Raw genomic sequence first — 26,105 nt, 5'->3', positions numbered from 1 at the left:
AGGATAAATTGGAAGTCTTATGTAGTACAGTCCCGATACCTTGTTTGAGAAAGAAAACCATATTATTGTTAACATGGATAATGAAGGATTCAGCAATTTACATAAGAAACCATATCTCACAGTCAGGAATAGTGTGCTACATTTAAAAACTGTAGAAACCAGTGAAATCAAAGCCTGATTCATTACATAAGAAGGCAAATTAAACCCTCGACGACTCAGAAAAGGAACAAAAATAGCACTCAAAGAGTAAGAAAGAGTAATAATGTACAACCGGAAAAACCATATTGTTCTTTCTTTATCTTTCTCCTCCTAGAGTAGAAAAGATATTTGAAAGAGGCCACATTATGTTAACTGAACCCTTACCGAGAGAATGAAAACTCAAGTCTAAAGCACCTCAGAGTATGAGAAAGAGTAACCATGACAGAACCTGAGAAACCATAAGTACTTTCCTTTCTCCCCTTACCCAAACACACACACATATTTAATCTTGCAGCAAGTCATGAACAACATACCCCATCAGACTTGGATTTTTTTTTTTCACCTTAAGAAACAGAATACATCAACAAACATTAACAAATTCAGGGAACTACCACACACACACACACACACACAAACAGAGAGAGATAGAACCGGAATACCCCAAAAAAAATCTCATTTTCTCTTTATTCTCATCAACAAAATGACTTATTTAGGGTTTGAAATACTTACATTGAGATAAAAAGAGGAAGAAGACGAGACGTTGCACACAATATTTCTTTCTTAGGGCAAATGCTCCAGCGACGATTTGCAGATTGCAGAGGTGACGAGAGGTTGCAGACGAGGGAAAGAAGACGAGAGGTTGCAGAAGTGAGCAGAGGAAGAAGACGCTGTTGCTTTTCACGGTTCCATCGCTCGGGTTCCTAATAGAAGCCGACCGGTCGGCTGAGAACGAACCAAATTCTCTTTTTTTTTAATTGATTTATAACTTGACTGTTGGATCGGAATAAAACCACGTGTCACTCTTACCGTAGGACGATGGCAGGTCTAGAGGATCTCAAATTATGAATCCTAACGGTTATAGGCTTATAGCAGGGAATCCAAACGTTCCAAGCATGGTAATTCCACTTTTTTCTTCCCTTATCTATCCGGTAATCTCTCTTTTTTTTCCGTCTCTCCAGTTACTTCTCTTACTTCTGCAACTAACATGGATAACTAAACTGACTGCTAGAGAAATCACTCCTAATTGTGATATTAATAATTTGTTTATTAAATTGTGGTGGAATTTCTTTTTGAAACTCAAAATTCATCCAAAATTTAAACTCTTTTTCTGGTGTTTGTTAAATGCAGGACTTCCAATTAGGGCTACTCTCTCAAAATGGCTTCAGATCGACTCTTCATGTGCTTTATGTGGAAATTGTATCGAATCTTCTTGGCATTTGTTCTTGTCTTGTGATTGGGTTAAACATATATGGATGGCTGGACCTCTGAGCCTGAGAACCGAATTCTTGGCCTATGAAAGCCTGATAGATTTCTACCTAGCACTTTACTTTAATCATCATCTAGATAAATAAACGTTAACCTAGTTTTTCAGTGTTTTTATTATTACTTGCTTCTTTATTTGGACAACTAGAAACAAAGTTGTCAATGGGTCAGGAAAGCCTGATCCAATTTGGATTATGAAACATATATGCAAATGGTTGGTGGATTTAAAATTATCCCCCCCCCCTTCAATTTCATCCCAGGATGTAATTGTTAGTAATGTGGAGAATTTCTTAGTACCTACTTCTTTTTCCTTACCTGTGCTCAATTTTACTGTTTTGATCTATGCAGGATACAACATACTTGGACTAAGTCAGGCAAGATGGTCCTATATCTTTTTGAAAGATGACAAATTCACCTTTCTTGCTGCAGGTTATATAAGTACTACTAATGATATGGGACTTGAAATTTTTGGTATTCGATCAGGCTTAGACCATGCTGCTAGCATGGGGTTGAAGGTTAAAAAGTATGGTGCTCCAATCCACACATCATTGATATTCTTCCATCTCCAACTAAATCTTCTTGTCCCTGGTATTGTATTAAGGATTTAGTGTATATCTCTGGCATGGCCCAAGAAATAATGTTTGATAAGCAAGGAGACCCTTTTTGTATAGCTATAGCCATGAACCTTGCTAAGTATGCTCAATCCAAAAATATTGTATATCTACCTTTGCTTTAGTAATGTATCTTTTGTTCTTCCATCAAAAAAAAAAAAAAACGTTCCAAGCAATGGTATCTGGATTGGGCATTTCATTGAGCCGGGTACAATCAGATTGGTTCCCATCTCGGAAAAATCCTCGCATGGATCTGTCTACCTCCACTACAAGAGCAAATCCGAGTGCAAGACTTGAGGAAAAGTTGAAGTGTTAAAACATATGGATCTTTCCATTTTAAAAAGTATTATGTATGTCTCGAATTCTTGGACCCATTTCGAAGAATGACCAGCTCCAACATTTTTGGTAGCAATCTGATGGATCGACCCAATTCGATGGAGGAGTATTTATATTTTTTACCCGTTTTGATGTAGAGTGAGTGAGATTTGGGGTTCTTGATTTAGGATTTCTGGGAGAGAGCAGTATTGTTCGGGTATTCTTGAGGGATCTCCATTGTAACTTTCTCCGATTTACATAGTAAAATAGCTTCGCCTTCATCCGTGGACGTAGCATACCATATTGGTGTATGAACCACGTTAACTCTTTGTGCAGTCTTCTTGTGTTTTTGTTTCTTTTCGTATTTTGGTTGGTGGTTGCTCTAACAAAGAGATTAGATGAATTTTCTACCAAGAGAGTAGCACTATTATCTTTTTCAACAGCTTTGACCCATATCCACTCAAGCTACTAAATAGGGAAAGAACTTTTGAAGCTCAATATCCATCCCAGGGTTAAAATCATTGTACGAAAAAGCTTCCACAACTCTCCATACTGGGATGAAACTTAAATACTTTCTTACTTTGGATCATACTTGTGTTTTTAATGTAACAATGAACCTGAAACTATATGACATGTCTTCTCCGCTTTGTAGCTCCTCTAGATCACATGGAGCAACCTCACCACTGCGGTGTTGCAATGGAGAATTGAATTGAGTTTATTATTATTTTTTTACTTTTTGTTAACGAATTTGTTTATGTTCATATCTAATCTTCTCTATTACCAGTTATTTGTTATGGCAATAACGAAATGTTGTATTTTCAAGACACAAATTAATTCCAATCCCCCAAAAAAATTATGTAAATCCAACCCACACAGTACCTGTGCATCCTATTTTACATACTAATGATAATCCACTTATAATCCTCGACGATAATGTTACTTTAACATTAAATGAAGTATCATGGCTTATGTCATTTATTATAAAAATCGATTAATATATGCATAGTAAGTTAAGTCATTCATTGTTAGAATACACAATTATGGTAAGAATAAATAAATTCCACTAAAAAAATTCAAACTTTTTTAATAAAAAAATAAAACATATAATCGTCTATAACCTTCAAGCTTTTTGAATAAAAATTTAAAACCCGAGGGGTCCAGGATTGATCCCAATAATGGATCGGATCTAACCAATAGAAATGCTTTTTATTCCAAGACAAGGATTCAAGAATTACTTCTCAAACATCAAAGAAATGTTCATACATTGTTGCATAGAAATTCAGGAGTACCAATCTTTGATAATTTTGTCAAGTTCGAACTAAAATGTTATCTATGAGTTTCGTCATTATGTTGAAAGTCTAGGGCTAGTGGATGGTTGCTTTGCTGGTAGAAAATGAACTTGATGTAATAAACAAGAAGGTGCAAGGCCTATCTCCCCTTCAAATCTTACCACCGAACTGATCTTCTGCACTCTTCAAAACCTAAATGGTAGCTTATAAATATTAAAAGAAAACATATAAATATATATTTACATCTATTTTAATAAAAATTTAAAAGAGAAAAAATCCATTTGAATAAAAAAAGTTTAAAAAACTAATAAAATTGTTTAAACTAAAACCGTTGAAATCGTTTATTAGACTGTTTGGTTTAAGTTTTACGTGAAAACACTTGCACCTAATCAAACTGAGCTGTTTACACCAAAACTGAACCATTTAACACCCTTAAATTATTATGTGATTAGTAATCTATTTTTTATATTCCCTTGTCGTTGGTTCCTATGCGTGGGTATAGGGATTGGGAAATGGCTCACCGGTCATGTAACAGTTGTTACTTGAAGCCTTACCCCAAAAAATAAATTAATAAATAAATAAAAATAAAAGAGGCTAATTTCAGTTATTCAACCAAAAGATAGTCTAAGTACATAAAATAACCGTTTCATTTATTTCAATAAATTCAAAATTGTTAATTTCCAAAACGAAAGATAAATCAACCAATCCAATTAATTATGTATATCTGAGTGGAGTTTTTTTTTTTTAATTAATTAATATATTCTTCTCACCCCTGGCCTCTGGTTCTCTGCAAGGAAATCTTGCTAATGGATTAATTAAGTCATGAAGAAACATGAAAAATAACTAGAGAAAGGACCCAATAAGCTTAAAGCTAAAAAAACTTCTACAATTAAAAGTTACAAGCAATCATAAAATCAATAGAAGAACTCATGCTTGACTCTTTTTTCTCTTTGACCCTTTAATTTTAAATATGTCTCCATGCATGCAGTACTAGTGGTTGTAGCAGAAGAATCCAAATCCACCTCCACCATCTCCATAAGCTTTCTCTTCTTATAGTTAGCCTTAAAACAGGCTTGTCTAAGCTTCTTTGTGTTCTCCTCTAGTTCACTATCTGGCATCTCCTCCAATAACTTCTTCTCTTGTTCCAATAGCTTTACTGCATTTCTCAGCTTTGCTTCATTAACTTCTCCTTTCTTCTGCCCCATTTCCTGCTCAATGTAACGCATCTCATGTTAATTATGTGTAAATTAATTCAAGAGAGAGAGAGAGAGAGAGAGAGAGAGAAATTAAGAACAAAACAGAAAAAGGACATCAAATCATATATACCTGAATGTTATTGATGAGGGTCTGCAAGCTCATCAACTTCCTGTGAGGCCATCTACCGATTCCCAGCTCTCTACACCTTTTCTTCAATTGTGTCAAGCCAACGTTTAGCTCTTTTGCAGCTTGAGTGATTGGCATGTAGAAGTAGCGAGATATGGCATTCCGAGTCAACTCATTTGGACTGCTTTTACTCTTCTTCTCTTCTCTGCATTTCTTGAACTTCTTAGATTTCTCTTTCATTAGCTCCTCCCCATCTTCTCTACTACTTTTGTAGGACACAATCTCTTCATGGGACTCATATTTAATGCTGGGTTCATCACAGACTCCACAACTATTTCCATATCCAATGAAGAGTTCCTCTGTAAACCCATGAGAAGAAAGATCAAATAAACCATTTTGAAAATTGAAAAAACAATCTCAAGAGATGGGATTACATGAGGAGCACCTGGATAAGTAAGGAAGCCATCCAACAGAGGGTCAGTAAGGAAACTGCTTTCAATCCAAGGAATTACATCAAACATGTTGTATGTAATGGGGAATTCCCATTGCCAACTCATTGGAGTATAATACCCACTTCAAAGAAATTAAGAAGAAACAGAGAGTCAATTAATTAAAAAGAAAGAAAGAAGTAGAGAAGTGTAATAATCATCATGAGGAGGAAAGAATCTTATCTTACCTGAGATCTGATGGGGATAGTTGATCTAAAAACATGAATGGGTCTTCTTCATAAGTTACCATTTCATGACCTGACCAGCTTTTGAGAGAGTGGTTATCCATGATTGAGAAACACTGAAGTTACAGCAAGTTTTGGTTATTAGGAGTTGCAGATGAAATAGAGAATGGATGGATGGATAGTATATAGGTGGAGACTGGAGAGTGAGGAATAATGTATCTCTATCTGTGAATTCAGAGAGTTGGAAATCGTGCGCCGTCGCATGAATAAAAACGGCCATATCTGAAATGTGGATTGATGGAACGAAGGGGGGTGATTAGTGATGGAGGTATGGGAGTTACAAGGATGATAAATAATACCGTGTAGTGATATTTGTGGGATTTAATGATGAGTGGGAGCGGATTATACTGAAACAGCTCCATCTCTCATGCCATTACCCTCCCTCTTAATTAATTAATTACACCACTTCACACTAATACTGATTACAAGAAGAAGGAAAGAGAGAGAGAGGGATTGATTTGGGACATAGGTAATCACTGGTCTAGTATTTAGGAGGACTGAAGTGAACAATAGCAGCTGCAATAAACCACTAATGGAGATTTTCTCAAGTGGAAAGGGTAACCATTTTTCCTGTGTTTGGTTTTCGTGACGTTTATGAGTTGTGATTATCATCATAGACTGAATGAATTGGGGTGCCATTGGTCACTGAAGCTTGGTTATTGGAAATGATAGAGAATGTGAGCATGGGCGGCTTGTGGTCTCCGTTAGCCACAAAGCTTCTAACAGATGGAAAAGAATGAAATTATTTGAATAGCTACTCGGCCGCCACAATTACCTCAACTCGCCGGCAGGCGTGCATGAAGCCGTAGTTACATCGTCTTCAAGGAAGAAGGCTCTGTTTTGGACTTTGGAAACCAAAAGGGTTAAAAATTCGCCAGTTGGAGCCACGGATTTTTGGAGTTTGTTCAACGAGTACATGTGAGGATTCGATGAATTTGAAGTTTGAACTTGGATCCTACAAATCAAAATTGAAACTTGGATCCCCATTCCTAAATTATGCAATCAAATACGACCGACCCTTATTGTTCTGGATTGAAAGAATCAACTCAGCTCACCTCATTGCTAAAATGGTTGCTGAAGACTTGATTTTAAATTAAAAATGGATTTGGTACAGAGTATTGCTAAAGTGACTGAGAAACTTCACAGATGCAAAGCAACATTAATATGACTCCAATTACCATCGCATTGAGGGCATCGCAACTCCAGCTGAATTCGTGATAGGATTAGGGTTTTTCATTTGTTGTATACACAACAAAGTTCTTCCTCCACACCAGTAGCAGATTTTGATTGTTCTCCCTGTTCCACATTCTTTAGGGTAAAAATGAGCCGTCAAGAATCAAGAAGGCTATATTTATCACGAGAGTAATAATAGCAACGGATCTCGGCCTTCCATTGATCTTCTCAAGGTTAGAAGCCCATCATTGCTTTCCATCGTGGATAATCTTTACAAAGAGGCTTCAATTTTGGAAAACAAAACTCTTACACCATGCACCACACTGGAATGCCATAGCTCCTATACAAGGGAAAAAGATCTTCGTCCTCAAATGTGGTCTTCCACTCTACCCCGGTGGAATTGGAGATACCCACGAATTGGAGGTGATAATTATTCCTCTACCTCAGCACTCCAAGTCTCCAACAAGCCCATCTCTTTTCTCCCCATATGAAATGATACCTCTGCCCCCTTGTGTTGAGGAGAAGAGAGATAGATACATGGGAGTGCTGGTGTAGGTCACATTTTCAGACAGAAAACTGCTTCTCATATATATCTATGGAAAATTATCCTCTCCAATTCCTTAAAGCTCGGCAGTGCAGCAATGCTAGGTGAAGATACCGATGGTTGGATGTCCGAGTTGCCACATGTCGGCATCTCCACCTAGCACTATCACACTGCATGCCGAGCTTTAGGAATTTGAGAAGATAATAATCCGATTGGCTTAGGGTTATCTCAATCCATTATGCAGAAGAGGGGAATATTAATCTTTGATGAGGATTAAGGAGGTTAATTGGATAGAGATTCTCAAATTGGAAATACCCAACTTTAGCAAAAAGGACCTGTTCCATATGGATTGTCTCCTGTTCCTCCGATTTCTCTTGGACTTTAGAGGAAAATTAAGAATTGCATATTATTTCTAGTGGGCAATGTGATTAAGTCAAGGGTAAATGAGGGGTCCTCTTGATCAACACTTATGGTGACAGAATCAATAATAATAGCTTAAGGCTGGACACAATGGCTAAATGGCTATGGTGGGCCTCAATCTGATCACCCTGATTTCATTGGTGGTAGAAGATTAAACTTCTCACATTGTGCAAAGTCAGTATAACAAACTCATTTGTATCTCACAGATTCCCATGGTGAAGGGTAGGGATGAGAAGTGAAATCAGATTAAAAAGAAAATGTTGTGTACTACCTTAAACCTTTACTAAATATGATGGTTTAATTTTTTAATTAAAATTCTTATTTTTCTTCTTAAATTCATAAAATGGATTGTAAAATGAAGTTAAATTTTCACCAAATTTTTAATGTTATTGAATAAGGTTGGGCACGTGGCCAGCTTTCTTGGAGCTATCAGCTCAACCAATGGGGGGGCTGGGATGGGAGAGGGGCATGGAGACTTTTCCATGGAGAGAGGTAGACACAGTGCTAGCGTACCAGCATTTTTTTTTTGGGTGTCTGATCTGTAACTTCGATGCAAGTCTGTGACTGAAGCAAATCAAGCTGTGAGAGAGAGAGAGAGAGAGTAATTCTGCATCTCAAAGGAAGCTTTCTTGTTGCATTCATTTTCGGAGGGAGTTTAATTGGCAGCTAGAAAGTAAAAACAATATCCCGCATAATCTGAAAGCATGTGAATAAATTTGAAAAGGGAAATCTTTTATCCGTAGTTAGTAATTCATCTTGGAGCTGATGTTCTCTATGCCACAGCGTAGCCTATGCTCAGACACATGGGCCTTCCATTCGGGGGGGGGGGCAGGGTGGTCATTTTGCCCACTCCCATGTGTCTAGGCACGCCTCTGGCACATAGAACATTTGGCCTTCATCTTGGTTGGTGTTTCAGAGGGTACGGAGGAGTGGCTAAACTATGTCAAGCTTCTTTGTAGGTCACCTTCCAATCAAATATTTTTTAGCATCCCATTGATTTTTTAAAAGTTGGCTACTCATCACTGGTCCCCCATTTTGGATAAAAGAAATCCATTGATTATGGAAATCAAAGCTTCTCTCTAATGCAGATCACCAAGAGTTGGTTAGATCAATCATGCAAAGCTTCCGCGTATGTTATTGGATTACTAGAGTACGTGTTTGGTTTCCCCCAATCTGTTATCTAGAAGCTCAAATCTTTAATTAATGAGTGCTTTCTTATGGATAGGTATTAATAACAACAAATTCTTGCACTCTATTGGGTATGAATAAAAGAAGTATATGGGTCGCTTGGATCTATTTTATGTTCCTCAAAAAGGACTCCTTATGAACTGTTTCATGTCGTTCTGATTTTTCATGGGTTTGGAGGAAAATCTTGAAGTACAGATATGTGATGGAAGATGTTGTCAAGGTAATAATAATTGAATAATGGATGTTTTACTTTACTTTGGTTGGATATAATTAGCATGTATTTGGAGTGTTGATCAACAAATATAGAGATAGAATTGGATGTGACTCGAGTATAGATAGAATGGATAAAATTTCTGTCATTATTCATAAGGGCACTTGGTGTCCAAGGCTAGTTTGAATGAGGCTTCGGAAGCCCTTTCTGATATAATTCGAAAACCAAGCTAGATAGAGTGGTGATCATTTACGGAAGATAAGGTTGGAACGATTTAACATTGAGGGGATGGGTTTGAGCTTTGTAAAGTGAATCGGTGTCCCCTCCAATTCGCTGCCCACTTCAATTTCTTCCAATTCCTCACATAGGTGCGGAAATGATCAGGCAAGGGGTAGGGTGATCATTTCCGCTCCTATGTGAGGAATTGAAGGAAATTAGAGCGGACAGCAAATTGGAGAAAGGTAAAAGGATATAACTACATTAATAAAGGGTAATATGATCATTTATGAATGTTTTGCTTTAATTAATGGTTTCAACTTAATGAACTGGGGATACTTGTCTTGGGGAGGTCCATGTAATTTAATATGGACAAGTTGTTGAAGGGATTTGGTAATGTTATTTAATATGGATGACTATGTATTTTATGTACAATTGTGTATTTTATGTACAATTTTTAGCTAGGAAAGCTAAAAATGATAGGATTAAGATATCTATCATGGAAGATGTAATGGATGTTTTATCTAGCTTTTCTTAATATAGTTTTTTTTTTTAAAGTGATCTACAAAGTTGTAATTTGTAGCCTTCTTTTGATTTCCCTTGTTTTATTCCTAAAAGTTATTTAATGAAAGAGTAAAAAGAGTTTTAAAAAAATTAAAAGTTATTTAATGTAATATTTATGAGAGATGACATGATTTACCCTTGTTTAAAAAAAAAGGGAGAAAGAATGCTATCTAGGCGTGTTGCCCCTACGCTCAGACACAAAGGCACATGGAATGACCATTGTGCCTCCATAAAAAGGCAAAAATTCTTAGGGCGTGTCCCTATGATTATGTGGAGGGGCAGGGCACCGCACACACTAGGTAGCGTTCTCTATCCAAAAAAATATGTTACTTTAAATTTTAAAAGGAAAAAAAATGTAAAATTACAACTTCTTAAGTTATCACTTTGATTACAATAAGTTTTTTTCTTAAAAAGAAAAAATTATTTGTGTTATAATCCTATTATCAAAAACACATGACAAATTTAGGAGGCATTTCATTATTGAATATTTTATTTTTTGAAAAAAGAAGATTGTCCGAAAGTGGGATTTGGGTCCTTTGTAGCACGACAGAAAGTGTAACGCACCATCCGACAGTCTGTAGTGCTTGGGCATGCAGCCCAACACACATGCAGCATGTTGGGCTGCGTGCCCAAGCACTACAGGCCGTTGGATGTGCGCTACACTCCCTGGCGCGCTACAGATGAGCCCAACTCCCGAAAGTATAAGTAACCCTTTCGGTCAGACACAAGATAGGACGAAATGACCGCCCACACCCCATGAAAGATGAAAATCTCATCCCTATTGATATTTTTGCTTTTGTTACCATTGATCACCGTGTAGACGCAGAGGCCACACTCTTAGACATAGAATATGTCCCCTTTATTTTTACTGTGCGAGAAGAGTAGAAGACCCTCACATACCTACGTATGTTAAATCAAAGTTCATGTATAGATGACATCACACCACCATTTACTTTTATAGATAGTCATTTCTATGGTACATCCTTACCCCCCATCCAAAAAATAAATAAATAAATAAAATTCTATGGCATATAAGGCATATTTTGTAAGACATAAATGTGGTCTCCTTTTTTTTTATGAAAAAGAAAAAGTGTGGTCTCCTTTCCTCCTCACTTCTCTATATGTGACGGCATAAGTCTTAACCTATTCAAATTTTGAAGCCCTCATATCTCTCTCTCTCCTGGTGGTGACATTTGTGCTTTCCACTATCTTTTGCCCTGCATGCCCACTGCGCCTAATGTATTGCACACATATCTCAGCAGCCACCAACGATCTTCATAGAAATCTCATCCACTCCCCCCCCCCCTCCCCCAAGTCAATTCATACAACTTCACATAAAAGAAGCCCTCCTAGCCTTTACTTTCCCAAGTGTTTCCTTGCATGAATGCACCATCTCCTTTTATACGTCATCCTCTCATTCTTATATTCTTAAAATGGATTTTTAAAATTTTTTTTCTTTCTGATAAGTCTTTTAATTAGTTCTTTGAGCTGAGTCCGGATCCTCTACTTCCGTCTGCTCCTATTTTCATGCGCACCCTATACACAACGGGGTGCATAAAGACCACCTTACCCTTGCTCGAGCGGGGTAAGACAGTCTTTGCACACCTCATTGTGTATAGAATACACACGGAAGTAAGGGCAGGCGGAAGTAAAGGATGTCGATTCGAGCTGAGCTAGGCACCTTTTTTTTGTTTTTCACTATTTAAATGTGCAATTGGATAATGAATTCATGTCTTATTACCAACCCAATAAATAAGACTCAATTATATTCATCTAAGGAGTAGTGTTGTTGGTTGGATACATAAATCATGTCATGTGGTGCTACAGCAGTAGTGCACCTATTTTGCCAAACTTCATACTAGTGGAGTCTGAATCTGAAGCATATAATGTTCAGTATTAAATTTTTTTCTTTTGTTAAATCTTCTTTTCATTTACGTATACAATGAAGGGTAATTAGGCTGATTAACACCTTTGTTTTTGTCATCTGATATACTAATCCACTTTTTACCCTCCATTATTTGTGGATTCTAATAGAATATATATTTTTTTGGGTAGAAGTATAGAAACAAACAAATAGAGTTCGATTCCACTGCACTTACACTCAGCGCTGGCATTTTTTGAAGTAGAAACATGTGTTTAGTACCAAATGTATGTGCAATGTAGCCACTCTCAATAAAAAAAAACAGAAAAACAAAAAAACAAAAAAAACAACTTTTCTTATTGTATCTACGGTGAAGAGAGAACATCAGCCATGACATCTAACCTAGGGTTGAGTTCCCCTTTATCTACGGTGAAGAGATAACATCTAAGCTATGACATCTAACCTTTGGATTGGATTGGATTGGATTGAATTGGCGGAAAGTCTTTCACCTATGATTTAAGAAGTTATCAGAGTGCAATCAAAGCATCCGAGTTATCGATCAAAACACCAAAATATTCCCACTTTGTGAGGAATATTTTCTATCCAAAAAAAAGAAAAGTGAGAAATATTCTATTTGTGTGACAAAAATGATCAAAACTCAAACCACCAAATATTTGACATAAACACGGTTCAAGTAATTGGAATGAGTAACAGGAAATTTTTGAATTGAAAAAAATAAGCAAAGAATTCTCAAATCCATGTTTTTTTTTTTTTAAATGGAGTTTTGGATTAAATAAACTAGAGATTTTGTTTACATACAAGGGGTAAATTTCTATGATTTTCTGCTATTTCATTTACTAGAACAAGAAAAAAATGGCAACAAATAGAGATGGAACATCAAAAAAGACAAATCAAAAAAAAAAAGAATACAAAAATCGAGATTACCCATAACCAATTCCGATCCAAATCAGCCGATTCAACAAATCTGATTTCAATTCTTTGAAACGTGGACATGAAACCTGAGTTTATTTTTTTTTTGGTAAAGGAAACTTGAGTTAATTAAAACCTTGCAATTCTCATCCAAATGCAATGAGTCATAATCACCTTCCTATACGTGTACCCTTCATGTACGGTTGGGTAATAACATGTGTCAATTTATGAGGTGTTTGGATCACCTACCTCATACGTGTACCCTTTATGTACAATTAGGTGGTAACATGTGGCCTTTTTGCTTTCATAAATGCTATAGGTCATACCTTGTTAATGGCAGCGGTTGAGGACACATGTCATCACTTAATTGTATGCAAACCATACACATATAGGTATGTGATCCAGTTTCTACCAAAAAAAGCAAAGGTGATCCGTTCTCCATTATAAGAGTATATGAAGGGGTATTTATGAAAACAAAAGGGACAAATGTCATCACCTAACCGTATCTGTATGTGAAGCATAAACGTTGGAGTAGATGCTCTAGAATCAAATGCAAATTTGTAACTCTTATCACTGGTTTTACTTTGAGCAATGCTACGAGATATCTATGTTAATTTTCTTTTCATAAATTTTTATTGGGAAAATGAATGTTGCCCGACAATGCTCATTTACACCCTCTCACAAGCGGCAGTAAAATGACCACCCGCCCATTGCCCACTTGATTTCCAGATGTTCCCAAAACCCAACAAATGGAAAAAGGAACAAGCAATGGCTTTCGCACGTCCCACTCAAGACGGTGGTTCTTTGTTTTCAAGCATGGCCTAGGGTGCTTCCATTGACCCCGTGCTATTGTAAAGGTTACAAAGCCTGGCAGGAAACCCTTTCCTTTTTATTTTATTTTATGAGGCTGAGTCAAATTTTGAGACTCCTCTAGGTGATTGGCATGAGACCGGATCATGTCCTTGTACAAGTACCATCCAAGGCCCTCCAGGGCCACTCACATGTAATCCACTCCTCTTGTGCGTCCCAGAGTAGATTCAATGTGACTGGCCCTATAGGGCCTTGGACGGTACTTGTACAAGACATGATCCGCGCTCGCCTGACATGTGTCTCTTGGACATTCTGCAACACAAGTGACAACTGTTGGATGGGTTTTCATCAAATGTGGGTCCCACAAGATCCAAAATCCTTGTAGTACAGTCAAACAGAGAGGGAAACAGAGATTCCTACCTGAGAGAAATGGAAGGACGTTATTTAACCTGATGTCCTGCACCATTTCCGGACCCAGCTGAGGGTGGCAAAGAAATGCATGTTAAGTATGCAGGGAACAACAGTCCAGTTGGCCTTTACTCAGGAGAAACTTTTTAAATATATGATAAGAATAGGTTTATCCTGTTATAAGGAAGTCAGTTTGCGGTTTGCTTCTTCTTCTTCTTTTCTTTCCCTTTTTTGCTATATTAGAATATTTTTTTCTTTTTCTAGTTCTCAAGTTGCTTCTAACCTTTGAGCTCATTTACTTAATTACTGGTGGTGGGCATTGTACACTATTGAATCAAATGAGACTCCAAAAGAGTGGGCAATCGCGAGAAAGCAGGGGAGCTTTGTGAGTGACTGGACATGGAGAAGTGGAAGGTTCTTCAAATGTTTTTTTCTTCTTCTTTTTTGTTTTTTTTTTTTTAATGTTGATGTTGAGTTGAATGGATATCCACTCAACCACAATTTCTCCCTCCAAAAGTTCATCAGTGGAGATGGCCTCTCCTCTCTTAAATAGCACCTTCTCTCCCACCATTGCCACTGTGAACCTTCAATTCCAAGAGTAGAAACCCACAAGCAGAAGGCAGCCATGGAGAGCCAGAACCAAGCACAGAAAGGGACCACCTTCCTCCTCACTTGTTTTAATGGAGTCAACGCCTTATCAGGTCTCTTTTTCTCTTGTTTTTCAGTCTGCAGTAGTTTCCCTGTTAAAAAAAAATGCTCCTTTACGTGTCATGAATAATCATCATTGTAATCTTTATTTGTGTTATGCAGGAGTGGGGATATTATCGATCCCATATGCACTTTCTGAAGGAGGGTGGATGAGCTTGCTTCTTCTTTTTATCATGGCAGCAGTCTGTAACTACACAGGTTTACTTTTACGACGATGTATGGATGCGCACCCACTTGTCAGAACCTATCCTGATATTGGTGAGCTTGCTTTTGGGTACAAAGGAAGAGCCATGATATCCCTATTCATGTATCTTGAGCTCTATCTAATCTGTGTTGAATTTTTGATATTGGAGGGTGATAATTTAGAGAAGTTGTTTCCAAACATGAATTTCAATGTTGGAAGCTTGAAAATTGGGGGAAAACAGGGTTTTGTTCTGCTTTCAGCCCTTGTAATCTTGCCCACAACGTGGTTAAAGAATTTGGGTCTACTTGCCTATGTCTCTGCTGGTGGAGTTTTGGCTTCTATTGTTGTTGTGTGTTCTGTTGCTTGGGCTGGCGCAATTGACCATGTTGGATTTCATGAAAGAGGAACACTTGTGAGGTGGAATGGAGTGCCCACTGCTATCAGCTTATTTGCATTTAGTTACAGTGGTCATGCAGTGCTTCCTACTTTATGCACTTCTATGAAAGATAAAAGCCAGTTCCCCAGGGTAAGTATGGTACCTGCGTCTTAGTTTGTACCATTCTTCTCAGTAAACCTGTGCTCTAAATTCTCCAATCAGTCCTGCCCAGAGATGATGAATTTCCCTTGTTTTGTTCCTCCTTGCAGGTGTTGGTCATGTGCTTCATGCTTTGCACCGTCAACTACGGAACAATGGCTGTTTTAGGCTACCTGATGTACGGAGAAGGCGTGAAATCTCAAGTGACATTAAACTTACCTGTTGGAAAGCTTAGCTCAAGGATAGCAATCTACACCACATTAGTCAATCCTTTCACAAAGTATGCAATTATGATCAGCCCAATTTCTACAGCACTTGAAGACTGGTTTCCATTCCGAAACAGCAGGCCTATTAGCATCCTTATCAGAACAGTACTGTTGATCAGCACTGTCGTTGTGGCACTAAGCATTCCATTTTTTGGGTACCTAATGGCGTTCATTGGAGCATTTTTAAGTGTCATGGTCTCCATTTTGCTGCCATGCACCTGCTATCTCAAGATCTACAACGCTTTTAAGAGCTTTAGTTTAGAGTTGGTGAGTATTGGTGGGATTTTGGTGTTGGGGACAGCAGTTGCAGTTATGGGTACCTATATTTCTCTTAGGCAGATTGCAGCTCAATTGTGAAACATTACAATTCAGAATGTGGGGTAGCCATTCCTTTCAAAGTGTAATAACTCTTAAGGATTGAAAAAATTGAGGAGATGAAAAATTCTCATAAATTTTTATGAAGTAGTTACTAAAAATGAATAAACTTATCTCAGCACCCTCCACACATTTGCGGCCTGATTCCACAACCCAACCTCTCCATTGAGGTTTGCAACCATCGCAAAATTCCCACTCCTTTTAGGATCCAACTCAAGCAACTTGTCTCTGACCTTCAGTGCAAACCTCAAACTACCATAAGGGTCATGGCTGCTGCAGGCACTGAGCAGTGTCCTTCATACAACAGGATCAGGCTCAATAGGTCTTCCGAGAATGAAATTATACGCCTCCGTACGATGACCTGCATGACCCAAGTTATCAACCATGGCACCATATTGTGTCATCATAGGTTCAACACCGTGCACCTGTTTCATGTCAGGAAAGAACAAACATACATGGGAACCCCAAGTAAAGTTTCATAATTGGGCTGAATTGAACAGTTCTTCATCCAGAGAAAAAGGTCAAGAGCCTCCATGGCCCCTGAATTCATAGCGGTCCACGTCCAGACTTTTCTCTTGCACGTTCGAATACCAGGCAGGCATAACGTACACAATTGACAATTCACAACCAACTCTTTTTCTATCACTTGACCATATGCCCATTTCTCCAATCTAAGGTTTCCAAGCTCGGCACAAGCAGAAAGCAATACTACCCTGGAAGACTCGTCTGGCACACCAACCCCCACCCCAAAGTCTCATTTTAGCAAAAAGGTCAACGAAATCATCATATTTGAATTAACATAAGCGGAGATGATGGCATTCCAAGAAACTACGGTCCTTATATGCATCACACTGAACAAGTGACGTGCTCTGAAATCTAACGACAAGAGCCTCAGAAATGAATCAAAGAGTTCTGAACATTAGCATTCGAATCAGCAACGTTCTCGACAGCTTGTACCTGTATTTGCCTCGCTTCTTAAAGAGCAGATAAACGAGCAGATGCGCCTTAAGGAAAAAGGGGAAGGTAAGCTTATTGGGACTTGCTTCTCGGTTGCGAGAACTGAGATGACCTCTCTAGGAGAATCACTTGCAGCGTAAACCCCTGATGACATGGCGAAGAAGGTACGAAATGGAGGGAATGGAGGAGAAGCAATCGCGCATGATATAAGCTCCCCGACAGTGATATGGCTCAGAATTGGAGGATGTCACTGATGTAATTACCCATCCGTAGAAAATGAGCATGGATTCGGGTGAGAAATTTCATGGAAGAACAGCCCCAGGGGAGAGACACTTGAGGTTGACATACGATTTTCAAATTACCGTTGGAGTAGCTTCGCGGGAAAGAGAGTGGGGCCGTTGACATACGATTTTCATATAGCCTCTCCTGTAAAATAAACATGTGAATGGTTCACCTGCACGCACTCAACTCAACATACTAAAAAAGAACATCAGTGCTCAAGGCTCCGCTACTATAGGGCTGGGAGGGGTAAATCCGTAAATATATGCAGCCCCTGATTTACAGGAGAGGCTATTTCTAAATTTTGAACCCAAAACCAATGTCAATTGGTTCCCTGTACTCAAATTTATTACCAAATGGATTATTGATCTTCAATTAAAACCACCACTAATGCACAACCAAACTTTTGAAAACATTGTGCATATACACAATGAATTAGACACATTTAATAATATCAGCCATACAATGAACTCACCTATTCTGTGTTGTGCAGGCCTTTCTGAACCAAATGTAGGCTTAGTAGGATGGGCTTATTGCATTTTGCTAGACAATCAGTTTGTTTTAACATCTGCAAGGTTTGCAACTTCAACTGATGACATGAAGGCATAACTAACTGGAATATTACAGGGGTGGAAGCATGCTGCAAAGGATGGACTCCAACTAAAGGAAATCTGGATCACTAACCAGAGTTTATATAACTTTTTGATTGCCAAGCAAAACACAACCATTCCTGGGCAAATTATACCCAGTTTTTTTGAACTAGCTGAACAAACTTCAAACTTTACAAATGTATAGTTTAAACATAAAAGTAACATATGGACTCGTAGACTACGTTCCCTAGCCGATTTCTGTATAACAAATAGAAATGTTATGCCCCCTTTACTATATGATGTAAATATGTTTTTCTCACTCTAATGGTAATATAAGTATGTTTCCATCAACGAAAAAAAAAAAATCAACTTAACTATTGCGCCAAAGAAACAAAGCATACTACGTGGTCTAATTCTTTATTACACGCCCGCTGGCCCAAGGGATTGGGTTATCTCTCAACCCTTACATCTATTGAATAATGATGGTTCCGCAATGCTTATCAGCCCAAACTCTGGAATTGTACCAGTAGTCTTTAAGGGTTCTACTTCTAATGCCACGTGGATTTGGTTCACATTGCTTTGATCATCGTTACATGAGTTCAATTCCTCAGCACGTATGGAATCATGTTGCCATTTAAAAGGGTGAAGAGGGGTATTTATGAAAACGGAAGGGTAAAATGTAGAAACCTAACTGTAAATGCAAGGCAATGTACGTGTAGAGGAACTCAATTCCTCGGAAACTATTAAACCATCACGGACTAGACTCAGAAGTCGATTGATTATCAACAAGCGAGTTAATAACAAAACAAATAAAATAATGAACTCATTATAATTGTAACAAAAATAGTCACATGGGAGATTTCTCCTAAGGCTTCTTCTAGTTGAAAGTAGAGGTGTCAATTGGTCTGGTTCTAGGCTATCGGTATGATTTTTCAACGGTTCTAGCCTTAAGGGGTCAGAACCATAATGAGACCAATAAACTAATTGGTTTCAAACCTGAGATCCAAGACCATTAATGAATGGGTGGGCTAGCTCCGGTTCTTAAACGGTTCCAAACAGTCCAAAATATTTTTAAAAAAAATCAAACACATGCTACATATATATTAAATAATATTACAAACTATTACCAAAAAAAGAAAATATTACAATAAGAAATTAATTTCCTTCACATAAGATATGCAACCCAATATCATTTTTTTCTCATGACCTTAAGTCTTAAGAATAATATGATATACAAGGTTAGGATGTGAATTTATTTCAATTCCAATAGTTCCTAATTGATCTATCGGTTCTAGACCCGTTAGGAGACCAATAACTTAATTGGTAGATCAAGAACCAAACCCATAAGCTATTGGGTGGGTCTCGTTCCCAGTTCCTAGCAGGTTGGTTCCAACCCAAAATTGACAACCTCAGTTGAACGTGCAGTGAATGAAAAAGGAAAGAAAAAATAAAATAAAAATAAGATGGAATAAAAAATTATGTGTAACTATTTTTAGAATTTTATAAATAATTATCAATAATGATTAGGCATTTTGACAAATTGAAAAGATAGCAAATCTATTGGAGAGGCAACAAATACAATTTGATGGCTCATCTTAATTATATGACCCATCATGTACAGGACTTCCCTCTGTTTTTTAATGGTCACCCATACAGTATCAGCACAATATCAAGATCGACAAGATGTACAATCACTAATTGATACCGATACTTAGAACCATGAGTCCATGATTACAGGAGCCTCAACTATTATGGCAACAAATCGTTGCCTGATCACGTAACCCCAGCACAAACACGGAGCCAATGAGAGCGCACACAAGAATTTTTTATTTCACAGGTTACAGGACTGTAATTTTACACACTCCTGTGTCTGGCAGTATCGGCTAACCAGGGTTCAGTTGGTATAAAAAGAAGACCAAAGAGGCTACAGTAGCCTCGATTGAAATGAAACGTTGTAGAACGCTAATAAGGATCCAGGCTTAACCTCACCCAGTATAAGATTGCCTTATATTTGCTAATTCCAGTCATCTCAAAGACTCACTGGCAGGAGGTTGGAATGAACATCCAAGGAAAAAAAGATATGCTCAAAAATAGTCAAAATTTAGACGGTTACATATGATAGAAGAGGAAGTGAAGCGATAACATTAACTTTTATACCTTTAAACTTTCCACTGCAATGATACCCACCAATGGTTACTAACAGGTAGCTTCCCTCAACTAATATCTCGATCGACCACCACCTCTTCCACGGCCACGCCCACCTCTCCTCCCACCACTGCCTCTTCCTCCACCTCCACCACCACCACCACCACCATATCCACCTCTGCCCTTATGATGGGGTCCACCCAATGCCTTACTGGCATCTGAATTGGGCTTCATGTTATCAGGCAAGGGGAGTATGTGATCTACACACTTCCTGAAGCTGAAGTCATCAACAGATTCATTATGCCTGATGAGAAAGACACACCGGCTCTTCCAAATTGGGTGGTAGCGGACCTGGAAAGCATTGACCCCTCCACCAATCTTCTTGTCTGCCTCCACATGGCCCTTCTTCAGTAAGTCAAGCAACACCATGTACTCATACTGCAGAACAACAGGATAGACTTTAATTGCAACTGGTTTGGACAAAAGCAATCTGCTTATGAGGTAAATGAATAGACATAACAATGCAGTTACTTAGATATTATTAGTTAGTATATGATAATATGACAGATAAATAAGAAGGCAAAGAAAGTAACATTTTCAATAGTCAGATAATCAACTAATCACTCCAAGCTATTTGACAGGTGTTGCTTAGAAAAAGAACAAGTTATGGAATTGGCATGTGATATATTACAGTGGAGCTCACATCATAAATATGGAACAGGTGATTACTTTCAAGAAACATGTAGAAGAACCAAACAAAGAAATTGAGTTCCTGTAGTTCAAGCAGCAATTTAGTATTAATTTCCTATTTGTACAAGTTTTCATTACTGATTTCACTTTAGACCAGCCACCTCAGCCAATCAACAGGGAGGTTTATGAGGCCTTTTTTATTACTTCTTATTTCTGTTTTCCACTATAAAGCAATGTAAAGGCTTGGTGGCCTCCCTACCATTTGATGAATGAAATTTAATTGATTTAGTTTAAAGGTTGTGGCCTGTTTTGTCTTTCTCCTCTTTCCCCCTCCCCCACAATTTCTCTTTCCCTTATCTCTCCTCTCTCTCACCCATCGACCTCTTCTGTTCTCCCTCTTCTTCTCCTTTTCGTCCATCAATTTGACCCACCACAGCAGATCCATCCTCCAATCTGCAGCACTTTAATTTTACATGCTACAGCAGGTACATCCATGACTCAATCATATTATGCGTTGCTACATAGAGGTTCGGGTTTAATCACCAACTGATATATGATACATGCATGAACGAAAGGAAAACCATGGAAGAATAAAAGAATAAACAGGTACATAGGCTAACTAGAGCCTTTTCCTTCTTTTTGTGTGTCACCGTTAAGTTGTCGACTAGAGCATATTCCCTTTGAACCCTTTCTTTAGCTGTTTTGTAGTCCTTTCACTTCATCAATAAGTCAAGCTGTTATGCATGGCAATCTAGTTACGATTTATAGCAAATATTTTTAAGTGACCATCTGTCTCATTCAGTCACTTTAACAAGACTACTGAATGAAATGCAGTCCATCCAGTTAATTGATAAAGATGTATCAAGCATGCACTCGACCAGCAAACTTTTTAATGCTTCATTAGATTCCTTAGAGCATATTTGGCTAGAAATAGCATGAATTACATAGTGCAGCCTTTCTATAGGATTCCTCCAATGTCAATTTCCCAGTGAAGATTCATAGAAATTAAACTTCATTTCAGCTTCCCAAAAAACAGCAGGATCAACAGTACTATAATAAGCTCTTTGTTGACACAACCAATGTTCATGCTCTCCAATTCCTTTCAAAAGAAGAAATGCAATTTCAATATGGTTGCAAAGTAAGCCTTAAAATAAGGCAGAATGACAGGAACTGGGACACGTAACCCTCCCTAGAAATTGGCTTAAGGTTTAAAGAGCTGCGTTGAAAGCATACTAATTTGGCATTTGGTGCAATGGCAGAACGTTTCCACATAACTGATTCAAGTGATTGGGTTAAAACCTAAATAGTTGACTTGCATTGGAAGCTGTCGTATTTCAGAGTAGGCAAAAGTCTTTTCGGTTATAAAGTATCCAAAAAAAAAATAAAAAAATTGTCCCTTTGAATTACAATTTTGCAGATGCAGGGGAGAGAAGACCTCTCAAAGAATAGTAGAAACTGAACATATTTTCCAGAACAAACATGGATTAGGATCATGCAAACCTACAAGCTGCTGTTTCTACACAAAAAAGACTCAACCATTTAAAACATAATTGAGTTTTGGTAAAATTGATATTAGAAATAGAAAAACAAAAACAAAAAGAAGCAAAATTTGAACATAAAAAGAAAAACATAAATAATCGTCGAGTAGAAAGGTAATCTAAATAGCCCAAAACAGATATGAACAAAGCAAAGAACAGGATATATGATCATAGACACAAAATAGCTGATCAGATTTACAGACATAGAAGGATAATAAGATATTCACAGAAATAGGGTAAAATAAGATTATATTGTAGAAAGCAGATACCTCAAAGAATATTAATCCAATGAAAGCCAAACTTAGGTCAAGTGTTTCTAGGAACCAGACCTTTTCAGTTAATTACAGAGATACAGATTTCTCAGGTAATACGAATGGTGTGACTCTGGTGGTTCTAGAATAGAGAAAACAGAGTATGGTAGATAGGCAGTGGAAAAAGAGTATTATCAGGCAAAAATTGATGATCATACTTGTAAGAAAATAGAAGCAGCAACTCAGAAATAAAGTTCGAAAGCAATATGTCACAGAGCAACAGATACAACAACTAAGCCTTATCCCGACTAAATGGGGTCAGCATCAGCTTCGTCTGCATCAAGTATATCATCTGTCAACAACATCCTTGGTCAACTCGGCATACTTTCGCTTTAAAGCATACATCAAAGTGAAAAAGATATGTTTCCACTGCATCAATTAAGCTAACAAATCAGAGGGGGCAAGGAACTCTGAACCGTCTTTTGCCATTATTTTCTGAATCAACATGGGCAAGCTACTCAAACATTTCAGAATGTCAAGAAAGTTACAGAAGCAGAAATGAAGAAATGACATGATAAAAAATCCACTTGACCTATAAGGCTGAAATCCACCAGTACCCTTGCTGAATCCACAGCAGAGAAACAATTACTGAATCCAGAGTAGTCCACTTCCGAATCCACAAATGTAACACTCTTGAAGTCCACAAGGGTAAGCCTGAAATCCACAAACCTAAACAACTTCCAAGGCCTTCATTCATTCACCAAATCGTATATGACATGGCATATCAGACCATTAATTTATAGACTAACAAACCCCTAAACTTTATATTCCTAGATGACCTCATCAATTAGAAACTTTCCTAAATTTCTAGACTTGAGAAACCAAGAAATCTGAAAATAAAAACTTTCTAGAATTTCTAGAACCAAATACTCAACCTTTGTTACAAAACTATTCAACTCGAAATAGAAACTCAATATGTATTCAAGCTTGCCTGAACCTCGTAGAAAACAGAAAATAGAAACTAGAAGCTACACCTAATCTCATATAGAACTCAAATCCTTTATACTTGGGCTGATGGAATTGGTCCTTTATAATAGAAAACCCAAAAATACTATGCTCGTGACCATATAACCCATTAGGGACTTAAAATTGAGTATAACCAGAACTGAACCAACTCTGAACCACGGAACCATAACTGAACAAGAAGAATTGGCTCAAATCAGAAACTGCAGGACCAAGAAAGGCCCTGGTCTTCATGCTGCCGCAGGTCCTTCTTCCCTAGTTTCCTGGTTACTGAATCACAGATGCAACACTTAGACCTCATCAAAATTATCGGATTATTGAACTTCTGTGTCCAATTTGAAATTTATTTTGATCAAACCATTCAAGTTTAACAAGCTGCGAATAAGACCATTAAGCTCTCACAAAAGGACTGTGACTTATAATACATCAATAAGTGTACAAGCATGCCAAACAGGAAAAAAAAAAAGGAACTTAAACATAACAGGAAGAATCAAAGGATGGGTAACCATACATATTTAATTTCTATGCCAGAAATAGTTGAGTGAAAATAAATTATGGATGCAAAACAATGTTTACAGTCTATGTAAAATGTTAACTCGCCATTACATGAGCTCTGTAAAGTTTTCCAATAAAAACTGCATATTAATATGAGTTATGAATCTCAAAGCATAGAGAATCAGCAAAGAACATCGAGAAAATACCCTCAATATGACTGGATTTGACAGCAAAAAATGGAACTTAGTTTTTATGTAAACCAAAAACGGAGCTACAACCCTTCTATACGGGTATGCAACTTGGTTTTCAATGAAAGCTTTTCACCAATCTAAGAAACTGATATGGACAGTGAACGGTTCCTCACATTATAAGAAAAAGTTCACAAAATGTACGTCCATCAAGCAACACGAACAGAGATACTAAAGAGGGAAACATTCAAAAAAAGAGTAATGAATAGCTACCTTGTTAACATTGAGATTAGGAGGCCAGTGATGGATGAAATTGTAGAAATAATTGAACATATCCTCCGACGAACTGAAAGTCTTCGGGCCGAGACTCACAGGACCAGATTTCTTACCTTCCTCTCCTTTTTCTTGGGGTTCCTCATTCTGATCGTCTTGCCCCAAGTTCTCGAGACGCACTTCTTCAACGGACTTCTCGACCTTCTGTTTCTTCGAAGCGCCGTCATCTTCTTCTGGCTCATTACCGTCTTCTCTCGTTCGCTTCAAATCTCCATTTAAGGTATTCGTAGACGGCTGATCACCGTTCAATTCCAGTTTTTCGTCCCCGTTCGACTGGTGTTCTTCGGAGGGATTTGGATTTTGAACAGTCTCACTGGTTTCCACATCCATAACTTTCAATGCTGTTTTCTCTTCCCCGTCGATACTCTGATGGGTATCAGCTGCTTCCGCCATTTCCTACTTCACTACTTCACACACTGAAAGAGAGAGAGAGAGAGGTGGTTAAAACTTAAAACCCTAGCTTTAAAACCCCCCCTGTATAGCGAAAGTACGGGCTTACTTGCTTTTCCACCGGGGGTAGTGGCCTAGTGGGAATGGGAATGTGAGTGAGATACTTTTCCACCGGGGGCGGGGGTAGTGGCCTAGTGGGAGCGTGGGATACTTGGAATATTTGGACCTGTTTCGGGGTTTTTGGGTAAAAGATTAAAACACCTATACCGGTTCTGCGATTGAAACTTTTTTTTTTTTTTTTTTTTTTTGGGGGTGTGGAAGAAACGATTGAAACTTAGAAAGTTATCGACTTCAAACCTTTTTCAGTCTTTTTTTCTTGAGGTTCAATGGATGGATTTTTTTTTTGGTAGAAATTCAATGGATGAGATTTGAGTCCAAAAAAATATTTTGGTACAAATTTTTTTTTGCCTCACGTTCTCAAGTAAGAGAGTTAAGGATGTTAATTTAGAACCGAAAATCGATGAAATCAAAATCAATCGTTTTAAATCGAATCGAACCAAAATGAATTTTATCAGTTTGATTTTGATTTTTTTAAATTTATTTAAAAATATGAAATGTTTCATTGGTACGGTTTCAATTTTGTGATTGAAACCAACAAACCAAACTAAATTACTCATTTTCAAAACCGAATAAATTGTATTTTTTTTTAATGCTTTAATTAATGTGAATAATAAATTTTATTCCATTTTAGTGGATTATGACTTATGAGTCTAATAAATAAGGGTTCTTTTGTTGTAAAGATGTAAATAAGCTTAGCTAAACATGTAAAATAAGACCCAAATGTCAAAACCGAATAAGGAACCCAAACGAAACCATGTCGGTTTGGAACATATGCTCTTATTTGGTTTCGATTTTCACATGTATATTGAACCAAACTGAAATCGGATTGGACAACCGAAATAGAACCGATTGAAATCCTTAAGAGAACAGGAAAGGATATGGAGCTCCATTGATTTTGAGATTAAAACTAAGGTTAACCATCTTCATCTTTGTTGACTCAGATTGTGTTAAGAACCCTCACATTGTTTCCTCAATGTGGCA

General features: G+C 37.6%; 3 protein-coding genes across 3 annotated transcripts; 1 reads left to right on the top strand and 2 right to left on the bottom strand.

Annotated features, from left to right (window-relative positions):
* Positions 1 to 4,590: 4,590 nt before the first annotated feature.
* LOC122654850 (protein RKD1) lies at positions 4,591 to 5,776 on the bottom strand. The gene is made up of 4 exons (XM_043849118.1): positions 5,676 to 5,776; positions 5,445 to 5,572; positions 5,003 to 5,358; positions 4,591 to 4,884 (listed from the first exon to the last, which is right to left on the bottom strand). Exons 1-4 carry the CDS (start codon positions 5,774 to 5,776, stop codon positions 4,591 to 4,593), a joined length of 879 nt encoding a protein of 292 aa, XP_043705053.1.
* Positions 5,777 to 14,628: 8,852 nt separating this feature from the next.
* On the top strand, positions 14,629 to 16,143 carry LOC122653848 (amino acid transporter AVT1I-like). Its single transcript, XM_043847799.1, has 3 exons — positions 14,629 to 14,758; positions 14,868 to 15,475; positions 15,595 to 16,143. The coding sequence occupies exons 1-3, from the start codon at positions 14,683 to 14,685 to the stop codon at positions 16,105 to 16,107; spliced, it is 1,197 nt and encodes a 398-aa protein (XP_043703734.1). The 5' UTR covers positions 14,629 to 14,682; the 3' UTR covers positions 16,108 to 16,143.
* Positions 16,144 to 19,944: 3,801 nt separating this feature from the next.
* On the bottom strand, positions 19,945 to 25,074 carry LOC122655876 (protein EMBRYO DEFECTIVE 514-like). Its single transcript, XM_043850251.1, has 2 exons — positions 24,555 to 25,074; positions 19,945 to 20,534 (listed from the first exon to the last, which is right to left on the bottom strand). The coding sequence occupies exons 1-2, from the start codon at positions 25,005 to 25,007 to the stop codon at positions 20,169 to 20,171; spliced, it is 819 nt and encodes a 272-aa protein (XP_043706186.1). The 5' UTR covers positions 25,008 to 25,074; the 3' UTR covers positions 19,945 to 20,168.
* Between the last annotated feature and the right edge of the window lie 1,031 nt (positions 25,075 to 26,105).

This window comes from Telopea speciosissima, chromosome 3, assembly GCF_018873765.1.
Source record: "Telopea speciosissima isolate NSW1024214 ecotype Mountain lineage chromosome 3, Tspe_v1, whole genome shotgun sequence".
Taxonomy (NCBI): Eukaryota; Viridiplantae; Streptophyta; class Magnoliopsida; order Proteales; family Proteaceae; genus Telopea; species Telopea speciosissima.
Note: the sequence above shows the minus strand (reverse complement) of the source record. Positions and strands in the feature narration are given on the sequence as shown.